The 27,748-nt window shown below is 38.8% G+C and overlaps 1 protein-coding gene across 1 annotated transcript; it reads right to left on the bottom strand.

The window, feature by feature from the left end:
* Positions 1 to 48: 48 nt before the first annotated feature.
* dimt1l (DIM1 dimethyladenosine transferase 1-like (S. cerevisiae)) lies at positions 49 to 27,748 on the bottom strand. The gene is made up of 12 exons (XM_059989335.1): positions 27,512 to 27,748; positions 24,833 to 24,906; positions 21,831 to 21,917; positions 21,180 to 21,241; positions 20,927 to 21,020; positions 17,437 to 17,486; positions 10,064 to 10,187; positions 9,403 to 9,495; positions 4,416 to 4,480; positions 4,129 to 4,192; positions 3,659 to 3,765; positions 49 to 2,347 (listed from the first exon to the last, which is right to left on the bottom strand). Exons 1-12 carry the CDS (start codon positions 27,567 to 27,569, stop codon positions 2,305 to 2,307), a joined length of 921 nt encoding a protein of 306 aa, XP_059845318.1. The 5' UTR covers positions 27,570 to 27,748; the 3' UTR covers positions 49 to 2,304.

The following is a 27,748-nucleotide window of genomic DNA, read 5'->3' as shown; positions in this document are numbered from 1 at the left end:
TTTCCTTATTTTTCATTGTGTAACTTTTATATATGCAATTGGTCATCATTTATTGCTGATGTAGACTTTGGCTTGGGAAAACAAATGTATTTTCCTTCTTGTACGTTCACGCCTCTTGTCACATTGTATTCCTGAGCTGCCATTATTCCTTCTGGAGACAAACTCAAGGCATCAAATGAAAATTGCCATAGGTACCTAAATTTTAATCAGAAAGATATCCAGCAGATCAAAACAAACAATTGTCTGTCAAATATTGCAGTAGACAATTTTAAAGGCACTATAAAAAAAAATACAAAATACTGGAGATAGGCTGAGAGCAGGCAAGAGAAATAGTTAACATTTTAAATTACAGGCAATTCATTAGAATTGGGGAAGAGCAAAAAAAAATGTCAGTATTAAGCTACAGAGGGGTTGGCAGAGAGATGGATGAGACAACAAAAGGAACATCTGTTGATGAAACCAACTGACTGATAGCCTATGCGCAATTAAACAGAAACTAGAAATGCTCAGGTTGGACTAATGATGATGGAAAATAATTGCAGTTAATATTGCAGATGTTTGATTTGTAATTGGAATGGTCAGTTAAGATACAGAACTAGCAAGTTAAAATTTTTATTTCAAAGCTCCCAATTCTATCAAATTTCATCAATTACACAAGTTTACATTGACAACTTAAGCATCAGATCTTCAGTTTAAAAACTTGTTGAAATTTAGAATTCACAAGTTGGCTTGTCACACACAATAACAATCGTGGTGTGTAGAAGGAAAGTAATTTGAGGATTTGAGAAGAATGTGATTACCACTTCTGCGTGTGAGTTAGTGAACTTGTTCAGTTGAACTTATCAATTTGTGCTTATCACCATGTTGTATTCGTTAGTACTTCCATAATTGAATATGGTAGAATCAAAAGTAATTTACAAAGATGTCACTGGGCAGTGTATCCATGCCAGCAAACAAGCATGTGGCTTTGTGGTTTACAGGCCATCTCTATGTAACAATCATTATGTTTTTACAGGTGTGCACAAGCTAACTTTGAACCCAGGTTGGAAAATACACCATCCAATCACTATACAGACCACACTTCCACAGAAGTGTAATAAATGGCATCAAAACCACATAAGATAGGGGAAGGAGGGCAAGAAAGAAAACTAGTTCTGCCATTTGATAGGAATGAATGTATATATTTGTGTTTATTATAAAAGCTCTTTATTTAGGGTCTGTTCACAAGTCAGGCACTTAACCTGGGAATGACCTGTACATTTTAAACAAATGGATGTTCCTATCTCTGCTATTGACTGGTATCCAATTTCACAACACCACCATAATCATTCATAGATTGATCAACTTTAAAAGGAAATAAAAGTTGTCCAAGGCTTTCATTTTGTTTTCAACTAAATTATATTTTCTAAAATTCTCTAGTTTTCGCACGTCCACAAATCCACTCAAGATGTACTGCAAATCTGGCTCTCAATCGTTCCAATTATGCCCTCATTATCCCTATCATGGCGTAATAATATCTTAGCTGTAGCCAAAATAATGGCCCAAGCCTTAATTAAATCTTGTGCAGTCTTAACATCTGTGTACAAAGTGTCAGGCCTGCTTCCTGGTTTTCAACTTCATAGAATTCCTTTTTAGACCATACCAAGTGTTAAACAGTTGTGAATGGAGTTCAATGCTCAGAATGTTGTTGCCCTGGCCAATCTAGTAATATATTCCTACAAGGCATAGCTTCTGAAATGGGCGATTCTTGCATTTATTTCCAATATTCTTTGGTTTCTCACTGCTTTCATTGGTCAAATTATATCCCTACAGGTTAAGAGCCATTTGCTTAGTTACTCTTCCATAACTACAATAAATCCATTGATCATCAACTTATCTGCTATACCAAGTTGCCCAACTTTATTCCTTAACCCAAATCTAGAATTGCATTCTTGGATTTGAAAGAAATACAACAAATACCAGTGGGACTATTACAGTTATGGAAAAGTGCCACAAGAAATTAGTTTTTCTTTAAACTTAAGTTTTGAAATTATTTTGCTACCTTACTACACATGACAAGCTATTATAAAATACATACAAATATACAAATTTAAAATTAGCATATGTTCCATGTTAATATTGTTCAGATATTATATATCTACTTCCAGAACTGGGCATACCTGTGCAAACTTACATTAAGCTGCAGTAATGTACAAAGGAAGCTTCAGTTTTACTTAATCTAAAACTCCCAAATGATTGTAAATCTCAATACTGTAACAAAAAATAGAAACTATCTAGCAAACAGTCAAGTTGCAGAAAATACTCTCATGAGAAGTGGATTCCATGCGAATTGAAACCATGAAGCAAACTGCAGAAGAAAACAGAAACATGACCTGAGTGGAATGAAATTGTTTCTCTACATTTCTCTCTCTCGGAGAGTATTTTATGTAAGTTTAAGTACAAGAAATGTGAACTTTTTAGAAAACAAATTTACTGCAATCAATAGTAGTAAATAGAAAACACATTTCTAAATATTAAAACTTAAGAATTACAAATTCAGAACTGAATTTACACACATCAAAACTATAAAAATGTACAAAATGCAGTTGATATTCTATTAAAGCATAACCACAAAAGTTAACAGAACCTCCAGACCAACAAAAAAAATACAAAACATGGGTTTGGTTCCCATGCTGTCATCTTCTAAAATTCTGTAACACAATTAAAAAATTCTTCCAAATACAGTGGATTGCAGTTAACTGGGACTCATTAGGACCGGTGCATTTTTGGCCCAATTAAGCAGCTACCCTGATAAGCCAAAGTTTCATGGAAATAGTTTTAAAAAAAGGTATAGAAAAAGACAAACTCAGTAACGACTTATGTAGTTAAAGTAAATACAGAACAAATTAGAACACTATCAATAGTACTATAAAACTATTAGTTCCTTGTAGTCATCAACAGAAGAATTCATCCAGTCTATGCAACAAACAAAAAATTATGCATTGCATTGAACTGCTGCTGCTAAGTTAACAAATTTTACGTCACATGCCAGTGATAATAAACCTGATTCTGAGATACCTGGTGCAGAAAATGGACTGCCTTCATACAATGTTATCAAAGAATTTTCATTGTATTGTGTGACTGTTGATACCTTCAAATTCTTAGATGCTAACTTGAAGTAGTGACATTTCATTTTCACTCCCAGTCATTTCTGGCATCTCCAAGCCTGAATGCCTGAAACCGCATTGAGCAAACAGCTCAGAATGTCTTACTGCTTATTTCTCACCAACTACCTGCTTTTTGAACACAAATGACACTTAAAAACTTTGCAATAAGCATGTCTTAACAACCACTCAAGTGCGTGTGAATGATGCTACTTAGAACCTGTTTGGCAAATCTGCCCCAATTAAGCAGCATAAATGTTCCAAATATTAAAGGAAATTCCGGCAATTTTCTCAACTAGTTTTTGTTCTTTAAGAGTTGCCCCAAATGAACGGCTCCCCCAATTAACCAGAATCCACTGTATTCTATACCAATGGGCAGATGTTACTCATTTACTCAGGTATCTCAAATAATTGTACGTTACTTGGTCTGAGAAGGAAGGCAAAATTGCTATGAATTAAGAGGATGAAGCCCATGCATATTTATAATCATGCCAAATTTAGTAATTTCCTGTTACCTCATGAAGTCATCTATGTCCATTGTTCGAGCCCGTTTTTCACTGCATCCAGTTTCTTCTAGGATTTTCTGGATTTTTTCAGTAATATTAAAGTTTTCTGGAATTTCCTACAGCAAACAGTAATCTGAACAATGAGTGTGTATTCTATATTTAAAGCTTTAACTGTTGGGATTTGTACATAACCTTTAAAGTAATTGTTTTATATCGGACATGTTCATTTTCAAGATGGATTTTGGTTTTTGTTAATAGTGATTCTTGACAAGCACACACAATAATTGGGTTGGTTTTGTCCATACTAAGACTTGTAGGACAGAAATGGACAAGATAATAGCCTATAGAATTAACTATTATATGAACAGATTTTGTAATTGCTCACATTAGTTTAAAACGTCTGAAAATTATTTTATAGCATTAATTAACTATATTATGGCAATTGTATACCAAAACCAAAATACAACTTTTATACTTACAACATTATGCAAAGAAGAGTGTATTCTGTAATTTTTTTCCAGCAACTGTTCAACTGCACTGGATCTATCAGTAAACACAGATAAATTTTAACAGACCAAGTTTCTTTGAAGCATCAAACTGAATGTAGATGAACAAGCAATCAAGTATATTAACTAAGAAAACTGAAAACAAAAATTATGAACAAAACAATTTTTATGAAATCTGCTTGTACATTGCTTTTATTACAATATATAAGCAAAGTGTTATTTTCCCCTTCAAAAGAAATTCAAATTATCAAAATACTTACTTAAAAGCTGCAGCTAGAGTCTTGTTTTTTCTCACAAATGCTATCCTAACCAGACCATCCCATTCCTAGTATTGAATAAAAGGAAGATTTACGAATTGGAAGGTAATAATTTTCTCACAAGTAATCTTAGAATTATCAAACCTACTGGCTCAGAGGAACCATTCATTACTCATCTAAATCACAATACAATTTCACACGATGGAAGCCATACGAAATATTGAGGTTTTGCATTAATAAACACCAGAAGATAAATATGCCCCAATGATAAATGCTGCAATTCATAAGATAGAAGGGATATGTTTAAGAACATTCTTCCTACCAACTGAATTCCTGATGATAACCAATCTGCATGGAAAGGTCCCACCAATTGTGGAAAAAAAAAGTCATATCATTGTAAGTGAGCAAAGGGCTAGCAAAACCAGAAAGCGGTACTACAGTCAGAACTTGAGCTAAATTTTTACAAATCCATCCTTACAGTTCCTGTTGCATTGCTTACATTGTGGCAATAAAATGATCAGAGCTAATGAGCTAAAAAGCAAATTATTTAAATCAATCTTGCACATTGGAGAAAAAATTTCACACAAATTTAAAAATTTATTTAGTCTGCCATTTTACTTACATGTAACATTGATAGTGAATATTGGTATACTATGTAATAGTGGTATGGAACTGCTTTCCTCAGATGTGTAGTTTCAACACTGGGTTATTTTTGGCAATAAATCTTTTGCTGATTTTCCCCAACAGGAGGGTGAACAGCAATTTGTGTTGTCCTATCAACAATATGATTAAACAGCCCAATCGCTCAAAATAACTTTTTAAAAAACAGGATTAAATAATGGTCCAGATTTTGCTGGGAAATACATGACAATCCTACACATTCTTCACTACTCTGAAAGATTAAAGATTCCTCTGTGAACATGCAAGTTCTGACCTCTCAAGCCAAGCTCTGACAGTGAAAGCCCATGCTCCGTTGCAGTACCCTCCAGAGAGTTCTGTGTACAGGATTCATGATCCTATTCATTTGAATGGGAAAATTAGGCCCACTTTTTAAAATATTGTTCTAATTACATTTTCAAGTGTTTTTAGTTGATTTAATATTTATACATGTTTAATAATAGTCATTTAATTTTTGATAATTGCATTTCTGATTGCAATCGGAAACAATGAAAAACTTGACAACTGACAAAACTGGAAGCAGAACTTTGTTAGCTGTTGAAACACTGAAGGCACACACTCAGCGATTCAGGAACAGCTCCTTCCCCTCTGCCATCTGATTCCTAAATGGACACTGAATCTTTGTGGACACGACTTCACCTTTTTTTTTAAAAAAAAATACAGTATTTCTGTTTTTGCTCTTTTTAAAAGCTATTCAATATACACAATTGATTACTTATTTTTTTTCTCTGCTAGATTATGTATTGCATTGAACTGTTGCTGCTAAATTAACAAATTTCACGTCACATGGCAGTGATAAACCTGATTCAAATTCTGAAATGCTGGAGGAACTCAGCAGGCTAGGCGGCATCTATGGAAAAAAGGACAGTTGACGTTTTGGACCGAAACCCTTCAGCAGAAAAAAAAAGATGAGGAGTAGATTTAAAAGGTGGGGGGAGGGGAGGGAGAAACAGAAGGTGATCGGTGAAACACATGGCCTCTGTCACGAAGAAGCCACACTCAGTTTGGAGGAAAAACACCTTGTATTTCTGTCTAGGTAGCCTCCAACCTGATGGCTTGAATATTGATTTCTTGAACTTCTGGTAATGCTCCCCCCCTCCCTCGCCTTTCCCCATCCCCTTTTCCCTCTCTCACCTTATCTCTTTGCCTGCCCATCACCTCCCTCTGGTGCTCCCCCTCCCTTTTCTTTCCTCCATGGCCTTCAGTCCTCTCCTATTCTCCTTCTTCCAGCCCTGTATCTCTTTCACCTATCAAATTCCCAGCTCTTTACTTCACCCCCCCTCCCAGTTTCACCTATTCATCTCCTTTTGTACTTAACACCTTTTGTAACTATTACAGCCAGTAGTCTTTTTGGATATGTCTCTATTAGCTTTGCACAACATGAGGGAGCAAGATTTGCCCAATCCTCTTTGTTAAATTGCTCAAGCTGTGCCAGGTTAGTTGGGGAGCACTTGTGGACAGCAACTTTGAGATCTTGCCTGAGATGTTCGATTGGGTCACAAAAGGACATCAATTTTCTTCATTTGAAGCCACCCCATAGTTGCTCTGGCAGTGTGCTTTGGGTCATTGTCTTGCTGAAAGATAAACTTCCTTGCCAGTTTAAGTTAGCAAGTATTTTATCCAGGATCTCTCAAGAGAATACTTAGAAAGAAATCAGGAAGGCTAAACTAAGGCATGAAGTTGCTTCAGCAGACAAGATGAAGGAGAATCCCAAGATATTCTACAAGTAGGTTAAGAGCAAAAGGATTGCTAGCGACAAAATAGGTCCTCTGGAATACCAGGAAGATAATCCATGGGTGGAGCCAAAACAGATGGGGAAAATCTTAAATTAATTCTTGGCATCTGTATTTATTTGGGAGATGGATAATGAGTGTACCTAAGTGAGGCAAAGCAGAATCAACTTCATGGATCCTGTACAGATTACAGAAGAGAAGGTATTTGCTACCCTGAGGCAAATCAGGCTGGATACATTCCCAGGGCCTGATAAGGTGTTCTCTCAGACACTGGGAGGCAAATGCAGAAATTGCCAGGGCCCTAGGAGAGGTATTTAAAACATTCTTAGCATCAGGAAAGGTACCAGAGGATTGGAAGATAGCCAATGTACCACAGTTTAAAAAAGGCTCCAAACAGAAACAAGGAAATTTAGGCTGGTGAATCTGACAGCAGTTGTGGGAAGTTTATTGGAAGGCATTCTAAGGGACAGGATATGTAAGTTTTTGGATAGGCATGGACTAAGGATATTCAGCATGCATGGTAGGTCATGACTAACCAATCTTAAGAGATTTTTGAGGAAGTTACCAGTTAAGTGGATGTTGTCTGCATGGACTACAGTGAGACATTTGACAAGGTCCCACATGGGAGGCCGGTCAAGAAGGTTCAGTCGCTCAGCATTCAGGACGAGGTAGTAAATTTGGTTACACATTGGCTTTGTGGGAGAAGCCAGAGAGTGGTAGATGGTTGCCTATCTGACTGGAGGCCTGTGACTAGTGATGTGCTCTAGGAACTGATGCTAGGTCCTTTATTGTTTGTCATCTATAACAATGATCTGGATGATAATATGGTTAATTGGAGCAGCAAATTTTCAAGTGACACCGAGATTGGGGGTGTAGTGAACAGCGAGATGGTTTGCAGCGGGATCTGCATCAGCTGGGAAAATGGGCTGAAAAATCACAGATGGAATTTAATGCAGAGAATTGTGAAATTTTGCACCAGTAGGACCAACCAGGGTAGGTCTTACAAAGTGAACAGTAAGGCACTGAGGAGTGTGATAGAGCAAAAGGGATCTGGGAATACAAGTACACAATTAGTTGTAAGTGGTGTCACAGGTAGATAGGGTCCTAAAGAAAGCTTTTGGCACATTGCCCTTTATAATTCAATGTATTAAGTACAGAAGATGGGATGGTATATTGGAGCTGTATCAGACGTTGCTGAGGCCTGATTTGGAGTATTGTCTGTAATTTTGGTCATCTACCTACAGGAAAGAGACAAACAAGGTTGAAAGAGTGCAGAGAAAATTTACAAGGATGTTGCCAAATCTGGAGGACCAGAGTTATAAGGAAAGATTGAATAGGTTAGGATTGTATTCTTTAAAACGTAGAAAAACAGAGATAAGATCTGATAAAGGTATACAAAATTGTGAAGGGTATAGATAGGGTAAATGGATGCAGGCTTTTTCCACTGAGATTGGATGAGACTACAACCAGAGGTTATAGCTTAATGGTGAAAGGTGAGAAGTTTAAGGGGAACATGAGGGGAAACTTCTTCACTCAAAGGGTCAGTAGGCAGTTTAATTGGTTTTGGCATGGACTAGATGGGCCAAAGGGGCTTGTTTCTGTGTGGTACTTCTCAATGACTCTATGTAGCAGTATTCATCTTCCATCAATCCTGACCAGATTTCCAGTCCCTGCTGCTGAAAATCATCCCCATAGCATGATGCTATCTCCACCACACTTTACAGTAGGGATGGTGTTAAGTGGCTGATCCACACATACCACTTAGTGTTAAGACCATAAAGTTCCATTTAGTCTCATTTGACCACAAGACCTTCTTCCACAACTTTACAGTATCTTCTCAGTGATATGTTGCAAAGTCTTTACAGAGAAAGATATGCTTCTTTTAGCCAAGGCTTCTTCCTTGGCATTCTTCTATAAATACACTTGCTGTGCAAGGGCTTAGAGATTGTGGAGCAATGAACTTCATCTCTAGTTGCAGCCACTTACTTATGCAGCTCCCTCAGAGTGACTGTGGGCATCACTGTAGTCGCTCTTACAAATGCCATTCTTCGCCAGTGACTAAGTTTAGAAGGGTGGCCTAGACAGTGTGGCTGTGCTTTCCTATTTTAACACTTTTTCATGATGGTCTGCATTGAACTCCATGTCTTTTGTCTTCATTTTGGGTTTTGTTTATTGAAAATATACCATGCTGTTGGACCTTACAGACAGGGGTATTTATTCAGGTGATCCTCCAAATTCCTACATCAACAAATTAAGTGAGTTGGTAAGGTAATATATAGTATTGCACTTGAGGAAAGTTAGTGCAGTAATCAACAAAGGGGATCAATACCTTTTCAGCCCCTATTTTGGTTTTTAATTTTTAGTAAATTGTTGACAGGTTTTGGAATGTTTCTTTCGACTTAACATGATGCACAATGTTTTATAGATTAGTTCAAAAAATACTGCTTCAATGTATTTTAAATTTAGAAAACCAGACAATACAATCAGAAAACAGTTGTGGGGGCAAAATACTTTTTCAAGGCACTGTATTAGTAGATCATTGAATATACAACATGTAAAATATACGAATCAAATTTCACCTGGAAGTTAACTGGTGGCGGTGGATTCTTTGGTTCTATCCTAACCACACTTGATTCTACTTTAGGTGGAGGCTTGAAGTTGTTTCTTCCAACCTAGACAAAGAAAAAATGATATTAACTTGCAAGTGATTTTGTAGCTTTGTACAACTGAAGTATAACACCCTAGGATTCACTTGGTAGCACTGTTCTTTGAACTAGTCACAAAGTCTATTGCTGCTTCAAATAATGTAAACACTTAATTTCAAAACTGCAGCACATTACCAATGAATGGTAGAAATGCTGCACGTATGCACTACTTTTGGAAGGGATGTTAATTAGAGGACCTCATGTGGCTCTGGTTGGAAATTCACAGAGCTGTCAGCTGATGCAAATACCTGAGTAACACTTGATGTACAGTGTAAAAAGAACACAAGCTTAAAAAGAATGAAATTTGCTGACAATACCAGGATACTGTACATCTCCACTGAAAATATCCAATCATGTCTGACAGGAACTGGATTAAAAACTAACCGCACAGTTTATAAGAAAATATGGTAACGGTAATAGATAAGTGATGGAAGGGAATCACAGTGCAAATACAAAATATTGTCCTGATTTGGCATATTAAACATATCCATACATCAAGTAACAAACACCTGAGTACAATAATTCTGATCGTAACCTTCATTAGATGGTCAACACGTGCAAGTAGTTGTGTGTTGATTGAGAGCCTGCAGTATAGCTTATCTCCTGGCTTTGCAACAAGTCGAAGAGCAAATTCACGTTGGAACATTAATACTGCACACCTGTAAATAGAAATGCATCAATTCATTATCAACGTAAATAAAAACAAGACCTACTTACCACTTCAATGACTGCAACACCTCCTTCTGCTCAGTTTTATTGAAAGAGGACCTATCAAACTTGACCTTTTTAAACAGTTGTTAATAGTACAAAAGTCATCCACAGAAGCAATGTAGTACGGAGCACTGACATTACCCCTTCCCCTCCACCTTTTATCAAGCTCACCCTAAAATTATCAACATATCTTCAAATATCTATTTGTATCTTTATGCTAACTGCTTTAGGGCAGATAATTTTTGCCCAAAATAGAAACAAAATGCTGTAAATATTAAGCAGATCAGACTACATGTGTGGGAAAGGAGAGCTCATGTTTTAGATTGAAGACTCTTCATCAGAACTGGGAAGGAAACAAAAGTTTGTTAAACTGCAGGGTGGGTGCTGGAGGGGTGGGGGATGTCTCTGATGTTGATCTTGTCAATGAGCGAATGGTAACAGAGATTGAGACATAGGCAAATGAACAGAAACAAAGGAATGGAGAAAAAAAAATGAAGGAGTGACGAAAAGCAGAGCAGGAAGACACACTTCACAGGTTAGACTGACATATATGCCCTCCACTCTCAAGAAATACAAAATAGGGTGAGAAAGGACACACAGGCCCGAGGTAGTTACAGTGGCATGCAAAAGCTTGGGCACCTCTAGTCAAAATTTCTGTTACTGTGAATAGCTAAGCGAGTAAAAGATGACCTGATTTCCAAAAGACACAAAGTTAAAGATGACACATTACTTTAATACTTCAAGCAAGATTACTTTTTTATTTCCATCTTTTACAGTTTCAAAATCACAAAAAAGGAAAAGGGCCCAAAGCAAAAGTTCAGGCACCCTGCATGGTCAGTACTTAGTAACACCCCCTTTGGCAAGTATCACAGCTTGTAAACGCTTTCTGTAGCCAGATAAGATTCTTTCAATTCTTGTTTGGAGGATTTTCGCACATTCTTCCTTGCAAAAGGCTTTGAGATTCCTGGGCTGTCTTGCATGCACTGCTCTTTTGGGGTCTATCCACAGATTTTCAACGATGTTTAGGTCAGGTAACTGTGTGGGTCATGGCAAAACCTTCAGCTTGTGCCTCTTGAGGTAGTCCATTGTGGATTTTCAGGTGTGTTTAGGATCATTATCTTGTTGTAGAAGCTATTCTCTTTTCATCTTCAGCTTTTTTTCACAGATGGTGTGATGTTTGCTTCCAGAATTAGCTGGTATTTAATTAAATTCATTTTTCCCTCTACCAGTGAAATGTTCACCGTGCTACTGGGTGCAATACAAGCCCAGAGCATGATCGATCCACCCCCATGCTTAACAGTTGGAGAGGTGTTCTTTTCATGAAATTCTGCACCCTTTTTTCTCCAAACATACCTTTACTCATTGTGGCCAAAAAGTTATATTTTAACTTCACCAGTCTTCAGGACTTGTTTCCAAAAGCATCAGGCTTGTTTAGATGTTCCTTTGCAAACTTCGGGACGCTGAATATTGTGGTGAGGATGCAGGAAAAGTTTTCTTCTGATGACTCTTCCATGAAGGTCATATTTGTGCAGGTGTCGCTGCACAGTAGAACAGTGCACCACCGCTCCAGAGTCTGCAAAATCTTCCTGAAGGTCTTTTGCAGGCAAATGAGGGTTTTTATCTTTCTAGCAATCCTACCAGCAGTTCTCTCAGAAAGTTTTCTTGGTCTTCCAGATCTCAACTTGACCTCCACCGTTCCTATTAACTGCCATTTCTTAATTACATTATGAACTGAGGAAACGACTACCTGAAAATACTTTGATATCTTCTTTTAGCCTTCTCCTGCTTTGTGGGCATCATTTATTTTAATTTTCAGAGTGCTAGGCAGCTGCTTAGAGGAGCCCATGGCTGCTGATTGTTGGGACAAGGTTTGAGGAGTCAGGGTATTTATAAAGCTTTGAAATTTGCATCACCTGGCCTTTCCTAATGATGCTTGTGAACAAGCCATAGCCCTAACAAGCTCTTTAATGTATGAGACCTGGGTAAAAGTTATCTGAGAGCTCAAATCTCTTAGGGTGCCCAAACTTTTGCATGGTGCTCCTTTCCTTTTCTTCTCACTCTCAAATTGTACAGAACAAAAATAACACACTAATCTTGCTTAAAATGTTGAAAAGAATGTTTCATCTTTAATTTTATGACTTTTGGAGATCAGTTCATTGTCTACTCACTTAACTATTCACAGTAACAGAAATTTTGACCAGGGGTGCCCAAACTTTTGCATGCCACCGTATCATTTATAGGTGACTGATATAGAAACATAGGAAATAGAAATATGAATATAGAAACTGATATAGAAATATAGAATCCAAAAATGCTGTTCGTGGGTAAAGTGGGTGTGGGGGTGATCATAGAAACATAGAAAACCTACAGCACAATACAGGCCCTTCGGCCCACAATACTGTGCCGAACATGTACTTATATTAGAAATTACCTGGGGTTACCCATAGCCCTCTATTTTTCTAAGCTCCATGTACTGATCTAAGAGGCTCTTAAAAGACCCTATTGTATCCAATTCCACATTCTGATATAGATAGAGAAATATAATTATCCAAAATTGTAGAAATCAGTAGCAAATCCAGAAGGCTACAACATGTTCAAACAGAAAATATAGTACGTTCCTTAAACTTGCATTAAGCCTCTTTAACAGTATAGGAGATCAAACTGATAGACATGTGTGGGAGTAGATGAGAAGTTAAAGTGGCAGGCAATGGAAAATTCAGCCCTGCAGACTAAATACTAAATACAGGAGTTCCAACAAGCAATTGACCAAGTTGTATTTAGTTTTCCCCAATATAGGAGGCTACATTGTGAACACCAAATATACTAGATTGGAAGTGCAATAGAATCTCTGCTTCACTTGGAAGTGACTGGTCAAAAAATAATTGTTACAGAAAGAGCAATGAAAAATCCTTCTCTATCTGTGTGCGACAGTATTCCTGAGTCTCCACTTGGGATTTGCATGATTGACAGTAGTGAAAACCAAGAGGAAACTATTGGCATGCTGAAGGAAGCCCTGAACACCGCTAAGACCAATATCAAAATTGTTTTTTGGAATGTGTGAACCAGATACAACACAGGCAAGCTAGCACAAATAACTGCAGAAATGTGTTGTTACAACTAACATATACTGGACCTCAGTGAAAGCAGGTAGGCAGGGTCTGACTGACTAAAGGCAGCTACTGGTTTTAAATTAAGGAAGGGAAGATGGTCCGCATCATAATGGCATAGCTGTCATTTTGAAGGAAGGCATTGAGAGGTTGTTGGAGTGGAAGCCAATCAACAGTAGGCTGATGAGAGTCAGCCTGAAAGAGAAGCAGGTGAACATGACTGTGATTCAGTGCTATGCTCCAACTAATGATAGTGACATCGAAGAAATGGACATCTTCATATGAACAACTGCAATTGGAGGTAGAGTTAACATCACACTATGACATAATCATTGACATGGGCATGCATTGATGTGGAGCGATGAATAGAAAGACTGCTGGAATTCTGTGTCATGAACAATCTGGTCATAGTAGGGACCCTCTGTCCACACTGTGAAATCCAAAAACTGATCTGGTGCTCACCCAATGGACAAGACAAGAACCAGATTGACTATTTAATGATGAATGGTACAGGATGCAAAGGTGAAGAGAGGAACAGATACAGGAAGTGATCATCACCCTGTTGTAACAGTGACAAAACTGAAGCACAAGAAAAAAATCCAGACCTTGATGAGGATGTGTCAGAAGACAGGATTGACACAATGTGGAAAGCAGTGAGACTTGTCTAGGATACAGAGCCAGAAAGAAGAAGAAAGAATGGATACAGCAGGAAACATGGACAGCCTTAGAAGGACAGAAAATTAAAAAGAAAGTGTTAGATGCAAAATCAATACAAATTAAGGTGAAACTTCAAAAAGCATACACTGAAGCTAATAAGAAAGAGACTTAGAAGAAAGGATAAGAAAATCTACATGGAAGACCTTCCAGGAGGCCAAAGCAGCAGCCAATCAAGGTGGTCAGAGAAATATATACAAAGTTCACAAATGGTATGCAGAAAGTTCCAGGCCAGAACCAGCAGTCATGTGAGAGATAAGAACGGTCCTTTGTTTAACAACTGAGAAAGAGCAAGAACCTGATGAACAGAGTATTTCAGAGAATTACTGAATAGACAAACATCAGAAGAACTCCTGACATACAAGAGGCAACAGAGAACCTTGGCATCATCACACCCAAGAGACTGTTGCCGCAATTAAATCATAAAAAAAAAGCAAAGCTCTAGCACATGGCAATATGAACCCCAAACTATTCAAAAGCTGAACCAAAAGTTGCAGCAGCCATCCTGCACCACTATTTACTATAATCTGGGAATGGGGACAAGTACCCTAGGACTGGACAGAGGGAGTTACTGTTAGGATCCCCAAAGAAAGGAGTACCAAATGATTGCAACAACTGGCGTGGCATCATACTTCTGTCAGTGCCCAGGAAGATTATCACCAAAGTTATCATCCAATGGATTACAGATGCAATCAAAGTGTGCTTGAGCAAGCCGGTTTCAGGAGAAAGAGGCTGTGTTGACCAGATCTTCATGCTACATACCATCATAGAACAGTGCACAGCATGGCAGAGAGAAATGTATCTGAATTTCGTAGACCTTAAAGAGGCCTTTGTTAGCATCCACAGGAAGGGTCTCCGGGGAATTCTCAGATCATACGGGATCCCTTACGAAACTGTCCATCTTATTCAGAGTTTCTATGCTAATTTTACCTGCACAACTGGGGGCTGCAATTTGAGCTTTGAAGTCAAGACAGGATGCAGGCAAGGCTGTGTGATGTCGGCGATATTATTTAACCTGGTGATTGGGTTATGAGGCAAACAAAGAAAGACAGACAGAGAGGCATAAGATGGACTGCATACCTACTTTAGAAGACCTTGAGTTTGTGGATGACCTCACATTACTATCACATACACATCAGCACATGCAGGAGAAAAATCAGCGCCTGTGTCCCTTTGGTGGACAGGGTGGACTCAGAGTCAGCCAGAGAGACTGAGACCATGACCTTCAATGTAGAGTCTCCTCCTCCCGGCAAGGCATATGACATCCACTTGCCCAGCTCTGGTAGATTCACCTATCTTGGCAGCATCATTTGGCAAGATGGTGGGACCAATGATGACATGCAGTACAGACTCAGCAAAGTTGGAAGTGTCTTCAGATCAATGAACAGCATATGGGGATCAACCAGGTACAGCATTCACAGCTGTGTTCTGTCCATACTCTTGTACAGGTCAGAGTGCTGGCACACAAGTGACAGAGAGCAACCTTGCCGAGGCTGTCATCATTCCGCACCATGAGCCTCTGGAAGGTCCTCCGTATTTTCTGGCCAAGAAAGATCTCCAACCATTCCCCACGCCTTCAGTGTCATCTAGAGGATATGGCTACAATCATCATGGGGAAATACTGAAGGTGGATTGGGCACGTGATGAGAAGAGAGGCCAACTCCATCATCAAGACAGCACTTCACTGGACCTCCGAAGGGTGGAGGAAATGCGGGAGACCAAAAAACAACTTGGAGTTGTACCAGAGGCAGAAATGAGGACCCTGAATCACACCTGAGGTATAATAGAGAAGAAAGCCAAGGACAGAGATGCCAGCAACTTAACAGGCAGTAACTAACTTCATTTGGAAGACTATCTGCTCATACATGGTGGGAAGGGATGAGGTGAAAGGATGTGCGTTGCATCACCTGCAGTTGCAAGGAAAGTGCCGTAACAGGAGTGGTTAGTGGAAATGGAATGCCGGACTGGGGAATGCCCAACGGAATAGCAAAATGCTGAAATAGGGGAAGGAGTATCTGGTGGCAGAATCTCTTTGCAGGTGGTGGAAATTGCAGAAAATCTACTGAATGGGGAAACCGTTGGGGTGGAAGACAAGGACCAAGGAATACTATTCTTGATCTGTTATGACAGCGATGGAGAAATTGAGAGAATGGGGTCCTCAGAGAAGGCAGGATGGAATGAGTAGTCATTGGGTTAGCATTGGAGGTTGGTATACCTGTAACAGATCTTAGTAGCTAGCATATCTCCTGAGAAAAACACAGTGGAAAGGAAAGGAAATGTTTAGAGACTGACCATTTAAAAGAGAGGGTAAGGTAGAAATCAACAGCCAAAGTGATGTAATTGTCGATTTCAGCATGTACAAAAAGCAGCACCAATGCAGACATCAACGTACCCAAAAAATGCTGAACAGGCAGATGGGGTAAAAACTGAAACAAAAATTGTTCCATACATCCCACAAAGTGGCAGGCACAGCTTTGGGCACATGCCTGTGCTGATAGCTACATGCTTCATCTGGAAAATGTAAATGGTGTTGGAGAAGCTGTTCCATACAGAAACAAATTTAGCATAAGTGTTTGCGGAGGAGAATTGCAGGTGGTGGAAATCGCAGAAAACCTATTGAATGGAGAAGCTGTTGGGGTGTTGGGTCTCTGCTCAAGAAAAACATGGTGTGCCCTCAGGCCATCCTGACAGGGGTTGAAGGTATAAAGGGACGACATATTCATGGTCCAAAACCTCTTGAAAACAGGGAATTGAAAATGGTAAACATGGCACAGGGCATCAGAAGTATAAAGGATGTAAGATGGAAGGAAATGGACTACAAGAGAAGGATTCCATAGTGTAGAAAGGAGTAACAAGAACAGATTGAGACAATAGGTCTGCCAAGGTAGTCCTGCTTGTGTATTTTAGGTACCAGATAGATAGATAGAAACTGCTTGTGCAAGTTGTGGTCAGCATTAAAGAAACCAAATGCAGATTGATGACTGCTTTGTGGACAATCTCTGTATCTCTGACAATCTCAGACCACAAGAGAAACCCAGATTTTTCTTTTGCCTGTCTGCCACTTTACTTCAGCATCCCATTCTGATAGATTAGCCTGTGGTCTCCTCAACGTTAGAGTCAAGCCTAATGCAAGCTTGAGGAATGCTATCTTGTTATCCGTCTGGGCATGTTGCAGCCTTCTAGACTCAATATTGAACTCTACAATTTTGGGTAACTTATTTCTCTATCTGCATCAGTCATTTAGATTTCCAGCAATACCAGTATTCCTTCCCCCCCCCATTTTCACTTTGCGGTTTATCCTATTTTCCTTTCACACCTCTAGTATCCTAATAATCCAGTATTTTCATTTTATAAAATAATGCTGAAAAGGGCGCACCTGAAGAATGGTCTGTGCAGCAGTAGTTTAAAAACAAATGGTGAGGAGATCTGTAAACATTATAATAAATCAAGTTACAACTCATTTTCTGCAAAAACTAAATGCATTATTTCCTTTCCAAAATATACAAACTAGTCCAATGAAAACATTACTCTGATTAACTTTTCATAGCATATAATCAAGCCAATGCATCTACGTCTTTATCACTTGCAAAGCAACTTCTGCTGTATGTTTTCCTAATGTGGATGTTATTTAAGCCATGTAAGATTACCTTGCTCAAAGCTACTTAACTGCACTAATAAAAACGTTTTGACCTATAATTACAATACAAAAAAAAGGATTCATTTTAAGCAATAAACAACACACACAAAATGCTAGTGTAACACAGCAGGCCAGGCAGCATCTATAAGGAGAAGCACTGTTGACGTTTTGGGCCGAGGCCCTTTGTCAGGACTAACTGAAGGGAAAGATACTAAGAGATTTGAAAGTCACTCTGCCTGTCCTCCATCTCCCTCTGGTGCTCCCCTCCCCCTTTCTTTCTCCCAAGGCCTCCCGTCCCATGATCCTTTCCCTTCTCCAGCTCTGTATCACTTTTGCCAATCACCTTTCCAGCTCTTAGCTTCATCTCACCCCCTCCGGTCTTCTCCTATCATTTCACATTTCTCCCTCCCCCCACTACTTTCAAATCTCTTAGTACCTTTCCCTTCAGTTAGTCCTGATGAAGGGTCTCGGCCTGAAACGTCGACAGTGCTTCTCCTTATAGATGCTGCCTGGCCTGCTGTGTTCCACCAGCATTTTGTGTGTGCTCTCTGAATTTCCAGCATCTGCAGATTTCCTCGTGTTTGCATTTTAAGCAACAATCTCTGGTTCTTTGTTTTAAAACTCTCCCATCAATTATAATACTTGTGCTTGTATTCCCAATCCCCTCAAAACACAGGAATGGTCTGAAACATCTATGTGACTTGATACTTCTAAACATCTGTCAAATCATGTCACAATATTCCCTGGTGAGCAAAAATAAGCTCATCCTTCCTTGTTACCATTAAGGGAAGGAAAGCAATAACCAGTTAAACTACACTTATTTCAATGCACCAGGCTTAAAACCTCAGAGCCTGGATTGGCTCTGAGAACTGAGATGTTATAGCCATGGCAGAAATGTGCTCAAGAGAAGGGCAGGATACAGATACCACAGTTAAAAGGTGAGACAGAGGTACAGGTATATGATCAAGGGATGATGCCCTTTTGATAAAGCGGATGTAAGAGTAGTGCTTGCAGATGACATTCTTGGGAGATCACTCAGGGAAACCTTATGGGTGTAATTTAGATGCAAGGGGTGGAATTTGTGAAATGTGCCCAGGAAGGTTCTCTGAGTCAGTATATAGAGGGCCGTACTTGGTATTATCTACTCTTAGGAAACGAGGCAGAGCAAGTAATTGAGGTGGAGTAGTTAGGGAGCCTTTGGCTCTTGTGACTATAATTCTATTATTTTTAAGATATTTTCTCATAAATCACTGGAGATGTTCCCAAAAACTAGGTGTTCCATTGTTTAAGGGTAGCAAAAACAAACCAGGTAACTAAGACTAGTCAACCTGAAAACAGAAGTGGGGAAGTTACTGGAACTCTGAGGGACAAGATCCACCAGCATTTGGAGAGATAAGAGTTTCATTTGGAGTCAGAATGGCTTTGTGCATGGAAAGCCATACCTGGTGTTCATTTTTGTTTTTATTTCCCAAAGAGGTAATCAAAAGATAGATGAGGATAAGGCAGCAGATGATGTATATTTGGACTTCAGCAATGCCTTTGACAAGGTCTTGCATATAGGCTGGAATGGAAGGTTAGGTCCAATGGAATCCATAGGTATCTGGTTAGGTGTATTCAAAATTGGCTTGAGTGGTAGCTGAAGGTTGTTTTTTTGGAATGGAATCTGGTGACTAGTGTTATGCCACAGGGATTAGTGTTAGGACACTTGTTATTGGATGTGAATGCATCTGGCTTGATCAGTAAGTTTGAAGATGACACAAAATTATGAGACATTGCTGGTAGTGACGGTGGTTATCACAGATTATAGGGGAACTTGATCAGTTGGGAAATGGACCAAAGAGTGGCAAATGGACTTCAATATAGGTAACTATATAGGTGATGCTGTCTGGAAAAATAACTTTTGGAAAAAAAGTAAATTTTACAGAGTGGGATGTCCTATGAATGGCAAGGTAATGGAACTAAGGGATCTGAGAGTACATGTGCATAGATTCCGGTTTTTTATCACTGAGATATGTCGGCGAATAAGGGAAGACCTGATAAAAATATGTCTAAAATTGTGGGAGGCATAGCCAAGGTGGATTTTAAGTCTTTTCCACAGAGTAGGTGAGTCTTAAACCAGGGGGCATGGTTTCAAGGACAGATGGCAGATTTGAAATGGATTTGAGGAGCAGTCAGAGGAAATGGTTAAGGCAGATTAAATAGTAGTATTTGGAAAGGGGCTTGGAGGAGTGGTGTATAGAGATATACAAGCTGAACAAGAAATTGGGTCTAGCTGGGCTGGCATCAAAGTCAGCTTAGACTGGATGGCCTGAAGGTCCTTTATCCATTCTCTATTGCTCTATGACCTACCTTGAGATGATCTAGAAAACTGGACTTAGTCTCATTTAGTATTATGTATAACATAATAGCATATAACACAGGAAAAGGCCTTTCAACCCACAATGTTGTGTCAAGCTAATTATCAAATAGCCAGCTAAACTAACCTGTTCTACCTGCACATCGTCCATATCCCTTCATTTTCCTCACAACCGTATGCCTATCTAAATGTCTCTTAACAATTCCTTTCTATATTCTGTCTCTACCACCACCATAAACTGGATATTCCAGGCACCCACCACTTTCTCTGGAAAAAAAAAACTTACCCTGACATCTCCTTTGAAATTGTCCCTTTTCACCTTAAATGCATGCCCTTGGATATTAGAAATGTCAACCCTGGTAAAGAGATATTTTCTGTTACTCTGTCTATGCCTCTCATAATCTTGAAAACCTCTATCCGATCTCCCATCAGCCTACACTGCTCCAGAGAAAACAAACCACATTTGTATGACCTTTCATTATAGCACATGCCATCTAATACAAGCATCTTTCAGGCAGCCTCTTTTGCACATTCTCCAAAGCCTCGACATCCTTTCTATAATGGGGCAACCAGAAATGTATGCATCATTGATTTAAAGCAAACAGAAGTGGTTCCAGAACATAACCTCATGGATTACATTCACCCATCAGTTGCCAAGAACATTCCCCCCACTTACCAAAATATTTCTGACCTGTCAATAAACTTAATTTATAAGTAAAACTTACTGCCTACACCATGTCTGATCTTCACTAATCTAAGCTGGCACTGCAACTTTTGGTAGCAATAAGGTAGACATCAAAACTAGTACTTAACCATAGTACATCCTCAACAGTAATGGAACAGAGCTCTTCTGATAAAAAGGTAATAAATTACCTGATATGGTAAATTTGCTACACATGCATCAAAGAATGGCAAGTCTGTCTTCAGCACATCTCCAACCATTATTTGAAGTTTATTTGCAACAGGTCTGAAACAAATTTACACAAGAAATAAAAATATATTTGAAATAGAAAAGCAGACAAAACTCGACATTAGTTGCAATCCAAGTTCTTTAGTAAATGATTGTCGCCCACATGATTCATGATGGCACTTAAGTACAGTAATATAAAATACTTCTATGACTTACGTTCCTTGAACTCTTTTCTGTAGTTCAGCAACAAGTCTGCTATCAAGTTCACAAGCAATTACCTATAGTGAACATAAAAATCAAAACCATTATTGTTGTCATAATATGCTAAAATCCATTGAACATCAACAAATCTGAAGATGTTTATTAGAGATCAGGCTGGCCTAGAAATGTGAAATTAGTTTAATTTGTGAAAAATAAACAAGAATATGTCCTTGATGGTCAGATATCAAGAACTTTAAAAGCTTAAAAAGGATCAGGACATTGAAGCACACTTAACTAATACACACACAAAACAAAAACAGAAAAAGTAATAATATTGGAGTCTAATAAAAAAAAAACAGCCCAAGGGCAAAACTTAGAATAGGTAAGTGGTTAGTGTGTGAAAAAATACTATATGTAATTCATAAAACCTTAAATCTATAAGCAAAGGAAAGCAACAGAGCAATGAAATAAAGTGATTTAAGTGAATGTAATCAATCACAAACATATCCTATGTTTGAAACCAAAATAGAGATATAGAAGGCTGCAGTAAAATGTCCTGGAATAAATATTGTGCAATAAAAAAGCAGAAATCTACCATAGTGATTAAGTATTGATCTCTATATAAAGCAAGCTTGCTTGCACATTGTTCTGCTTTCCTTGTCATACCTTTTTCGCTTTTTCCAGAATCTTCACAGTCATGTTACCTGTACCAGGGCCAACTTCCAGTATGACATCTGTGGGTCTAATAGCAGTCTTAATGAAACAAAAAATGAAAATTAAAAAATTATTCCATAATATCGTGTACTATATAAACTGTTGAAACTATGCAATTATTTTATATAATGTTAAATGTATTGTTGGAATATTCCAGATTGCCAAACTAACCTGTTCGAAGATGAAGTACAAGTGCTTACAAATGCAAAGCTACTCAAAAGTTACAAATAATGAACTACGTATTATTAAATGCAATCTGAACAATTTCTTCTTTTCATCCCTGATAATTATTTTATGCACCAGGCCAGCAGTGCTCAGATACTAACCAAATCTATTTTCTTTATATGTATCTTCAAGTACTCCCTCTTTAAGGAAATGATTTTTAAGAGAATCCAATGTTTTGTTATAAGCCAAATGTTACAGTTGCTTACAGTTTTGCTGGTCTTTTAATTACTTGGCTTGACTTGTTAACATGTAGGTGACTGAAGAAAGAAATGAGCACAGGGAGCACATACTTTACAATTTCAATTTTCTTTTATGGACAAAACAGCAGGGTGACAAAATCACCTTGACACATTGAGTTAAAATTTAGTGGAAATAAAGATTGCAAAGTTCTTCTTCTGGACATGAGTAAAATACAGTGTTTTTCAGTTCAAATGAGAAATGCCTTCCAAGTCTTGAGGTCACAATTTCTTAAGATGCTTATTTCAGAAGTGAAATCATTCATACCATAACATTAAAAGGTACACCTCAAGAGGTTTGGCAATTATTTGCTATATATATCAAATGGAATAAATGATCCCTAAATCCCCAGATCTGTGAATAAATAAATGAAGACTTGTACTAATATATCCAAAATTGACAGTAGATTCAAAAAAAAACCTAGGTTGGTGTTGGAAATTCCAATCACCCATTAAAATTAAATTCAGAGATATGCTGGTGTATGTTGTCGAAACAGAAAATCCAAGACATCAGTGACAGCTGGCTGGGTATCTGCCACAATTCTGTGTCACTGCAATTTAGTACAGAGATTTACCTTACTGGAACTCCACGGTATGAGTGAAATAAAAAAGTGCCTCTTGAATTCGACTTGCAGTGTGAAGCCGGGAAGGATCATGAGACAAAGATAAATTATGCTTCCTAATTATTATTTTTTTAAATTAATTATGTACATAAAAATATTCTTAAAAGACTCCATAGTTTTGACAAGAGGCAAGGTTGCTCTCTCAAAGGTATGCCCTGCCAAATCCTTTGAGGGACAACTAGTCATGTAAACCACAAACTGGATTGTTAGCTTCATGGCAGTGATCTATAATAAATGTTATTCAATCAAGAGTACTTAAAAATATGGATCTGCAGAGCACTGAATGACAAATCAATTCATTTTAAAATGTTAAATAAATTCTATTTCCTCTCTTTTTTAAATTCCACATTGCAGCTAAGACATTAACTCCCAAGTTATTCTATACATAAATGAAGAGCAAGAGGATAACTAGAGTAGGACCTCTAAAGAGCATGAGTTTGGAGGCCAAGGATTTGGGCAAAATCCTAGATGGGTACTTTGTGTTGATATTCATCATGGAGAATGCATATAAGACAGTGAAAAGAGCGTTATGCATACTCATAAGATAGGATATTTTGAGATAAGAGGTAGTATTGGGTCTCTTGAATAATGTTAAGGTGGATAAGTCCTGAGGGTCTAATGGTCGTTGAAAGAAGAAAGAGACAAGATTGCTGGGGCCTTGATCAAAATGTTTGTGGCCTCTCCAGCCATAACTGTACTCCTGGAGGGTTGGGAATAGCTAATACTGTTTCTTTGTTCAAGAAGGGAAATATGGATAATCCTGGAAATTAAACGATGGTGATTTAGGCAGTGGTAGGAAAGATATTGGAGAGGATTGTCAGCATTTGTAAAAGCATGTCCAAATTAGGGAGAGTCAGCATGGACCTGTGCAGTGTAGATTTGGTCAAATGAGTTTCTTGAGGAAACAAAGGATTTTAATAAAAAGAAGTGTTTGACTTTGGGGGATCAAATGTAAAGGGAAATGTGTAATTTGGTACACTAATGCTATGACCCTCAACAATATTATGTACAGAGGAATCTTAGGGCCCATGTCCCAGCTCCCTGAAAGTGGTTGCACAAGTTGACAGGGTGGTAAAGAACGCTTATAGCATGCTTGTCTCTATTAATTGAAGTATATAAGTTCAAGAGTCAGGAAGTCATGTTCCAGTCCTGATGAAGGGTCTCAGCCTGAAGTGCTGACTGTTTACCCTTTTCCATAGATGCTGCCTGGCCTGCTGAATTCCTCCAGCAACTTGTGTGTGTTGCTTTGGATTTCTAGCATCTGTGGATTTTCTCATGTTTGAAGCTTATAAACCACGGTTAAGCTGTGCTTAGAGTGTTGCATTCATCATTGTAAAGTTGTTGAGGCTTAGGAAAGGGTGCTGAAGAGGTTTACCAGGATATTTTTCTGAGCAGAAAATATGAGATAAGAGGAGAGAATGGACAGAGGTTTATAAAATTATAAAAACCATAGGCAGTTGTTTTTTTTTTCCCTTCCAGTGTTGAGGTGAGGGGGAAAAATTCTAAGGAGATATGTAGGGCAATGTTTGTTTATACACACAGAAATGGTAAATGCCAAGAATACGCTGCCAGGGTTGGTGGTAAAGGCAGATAGAAAAGAGGTGTGTAGAAGTCTATTAGATAGGCACACAAGTATGCAGAGAATGGAGGGAAATGGAAGATGTGCAGGCAAAAGGGATTTGTCTACTTAGGCATTATTAGCTTAATTAGTTTGGCACAACATTGTGAAGCAAAAAGCCTGTTCCTGTGCTCTATTGTTCTATGTACCAATAATCATTTATTGCATGTAAAGACATTCAAAAACCTAGAAATGGAAATGTTAAATTATATATGCATTGGACTAAACAATATGGCATATTGCCTATTGTACCTTGTCAATGATGCTATTCACAATTAAAGGATTCTTCAGAATATGCTGTCCAATTCCAGTGTTGAACACAATACCTAAGGAAAGCATTACCAAACTGAAGTTATAAACACAAAAAAGTTTTTAAAAATCCCAATTTTGCCAAAGCTAGCATGCATGTAGAGCTTGCAGTACAACAAATATTTATTAAGCAGAAACTACAGACAAATTAACCTGACATATGATAGAAAAAGGAAGAGAGCTGGCAGGCAAAAATAGCTATTCCTTATGGAAACAGAAAGAGCAAGTTTTCTAAAGTTGCAGAATCCAACATGCCCAGCCAAAAGATGTGCTGATCTTCCTTGTTCTAACATTGCAGGAGGCGACAGATGAAGTTCAGAATTGGAGTAGTATCATAAGTTGAAGGGTCAGGTGATTAGAAAAGCAGGGCACTGCTGCAGACCACAGGTGCAGGCGTTCTGCAAAATGATCAGCAAACCTGTATTTCCGTTCATCGATGTGGATGGGCCACCCCATGAGCGCCACAGGTAGTGCACTAGATCGGAACTACTGCTGCCTTACATGGAAAGACTGCTTCATTCCCTGGATCAACACGTAATAAATGCTGAAGGGAGTCAGGCAGCCTCGATGGAGCACAATGAACAGTTGATATTTTAAACCAAAATCCTCCGGGGATACTGCCTGACCCACTGAGTTCCTCCAACATTTTGTGTGTGTCGATCCAGATTTCCAATACCTTAAGTTTTAATGTGAGAATAAATTCAGCCAAGTGAATGATGTGTAGGCAAAAGAAAACTAGTTAGGTCTTAGTTTGAGGAAGGAACGTAAGTGTGGAGGGAATGTACATTTGGGTTGAAGATGAACTGGTTAGGCCTAAAGAACTGGGAAACTATCACAGAAGTAGTGGAATTGACACAAGAATGTAACAATGGAGTGAAGGCAATAAAAAAAGGAATTTCAGTAGACCAGAAGCAGACTGTTTGTAATCTATAAAGTGACATGTATGAGAAAGTAGATGGTCTGATTAATAAACCTGCAGAAAACATGAAAATAAGGATACATAACTCTGTTAGACAGTTGGGCAGGGAAGTGGCAGATAAAAATTACTTCAGACATTTGTGAGATAATGCAACTTGGAAAGTCGTTTTGGCAGCACATACAGAGGGGAGATTGATGGCGCCTTGACAATCATTACTAGCACCACCAAAACTGAAAAGAAGCCATATTGTGTGTTTGTTCAAGAAGGGCAATAGGGATAATTCAAGAAATTATAGGCTGGTGAGCCTTGGGAGGTCAAATGCGAGGTGAAAATCTACAGGTAATGGCAGCCCCTTAACACCATGTACAGAGGGACCTGTGGTCCAAGTCCGTTGCTCTCTGCAAGAGGACGCACAAGTAGATAGGGCAGCAAAGAAAGCATATTGTATATTTTTCTTCAATGGCTCATATATTCAGTGTACTGCCTGGATTAGAGGGGATGAGCTAAAAAAAAAGACTAGTTAGACAAAACTGGGCTATTTACTCAGCAGTTCATGCTGTGGGAAACTTAACAGAAGCTTCTGAAGTTATGGAAAGCACAGATAGAATATTTTTCCTCAAACAGTAATGTCAAGTATTAGAGGAAATGCATTTAAGAGAGATAAAGAAAGCTCGAAAGAGATGTGTGGAGTAAGTTTTTTTTTTAAATGACATTATCTAAAACTTGCAGAACCAATTAAGATTTTAAGTCCTGCTTTCACATTTGGAAAAAGGAGAAGTACTCATTCAACAAATTCCTTGGACTCAAACAAGTATATTTAACATAAACACCTTTCCCTGTTGCTGTTAACTTTCTATTGCTACATTTGGCACGGAAATTTTCTATGTAAACTTGCTACATCAATAAAACTATCAGTACAATTAAAGTGTTTACAGGAACAATCCCATTACAAATGTTGGACGGAAATGAATAAGAGTTTGATAGATAACTCATGGATCCCACAGGAAATTACAGTGTAATAGTAGCATTACAAGTACACACATTATTAGAAGAGAAATAGAAAGAATAAAATTAAGTTAGCAGAGCAGAATTATTTTATTGAGCCAGCTGTCATCACCGTGTTGATGCCATTCCCCCAGCACGCCACTGCGGACGAGAGATTGGTAGAACATGTGAAGAAGAGGCCTGCATACTCCAAGACCTCAGTCTCCTTGGAAAGTAGAGGCGACTCTGGCCCTTCTTGTACACGGCCTCTGTGTTGGTGCTCCACTCAAGTCTGTCATCCAGATGCACCCGCCAGGTACTTGCAGGTCCTCACCATTAGTAACAAATCTGTGCATACCAGGCCCAGGCATAAGTTGTCTCCAAACACACATTACAAAACCAGTTTGACACAGGCATAGATATTTCGGGGCTAGGAAACAATGCCAGCTGGATTGACAGAGGTGGCAAAGAGTCTGTTGTTCCCGACTCGCTGGTTGGAGAGGGGCATAAGTTTTACACTGGCTGGCGAGGGGCAATTAAGTTTTAAGCAGGCTGGAGAGGGGCATGAGTTTTACGCTGGCTGGAGAGGGGCATAAGTTTTATGCTGGCTGGAGAGGGGCATTAATTTTACATCTACTTCTTCTGTAACAGCCCGTATTCAGGCAGAGCCAAGCACCACACGATCCCACCTCCCCGCCTGTCCGGGACTCCTACTTCACCTGCAGCCGCGGTCTCCCGGAGGCCACGCGACTTCTTCTCCCTCTTGACTTTAGGCATCTCGCCACGAGCCGCTCCAGCACCGAACACGAACCCAACAGTCTTGTCCGCACGGCTCTCAACCCGCGCGTTTCCTCCTTCAGCAACCGAGCCCAGACCACCGGCGAACCCGGTCAGTTACCGACTACCACCGGTCGCGGACAGCACGCCGTCGCTCGGGATGACGTCACAGCAGTAAG

This window comes from Hypanus sabinus, chromosome 14, assembly GCF_030144855.1.
Source record: "Hypanus sabinus isolate sHypSab1 chromosome 14, sHypSab1.hap1, whole genome shotgun sequence".
NCBI classification, from domain to species: Eukaryota; Metazoa; Chordata; class Chondrichthyes; order Myliobatiformes; family Dasyatidae; genus Hypanus; species Hypanus sabinus.
Note: the sequence above shows the minus strand (reverse complement) of the source record. Positions and strands in the feature narration are given on the sequence as shown.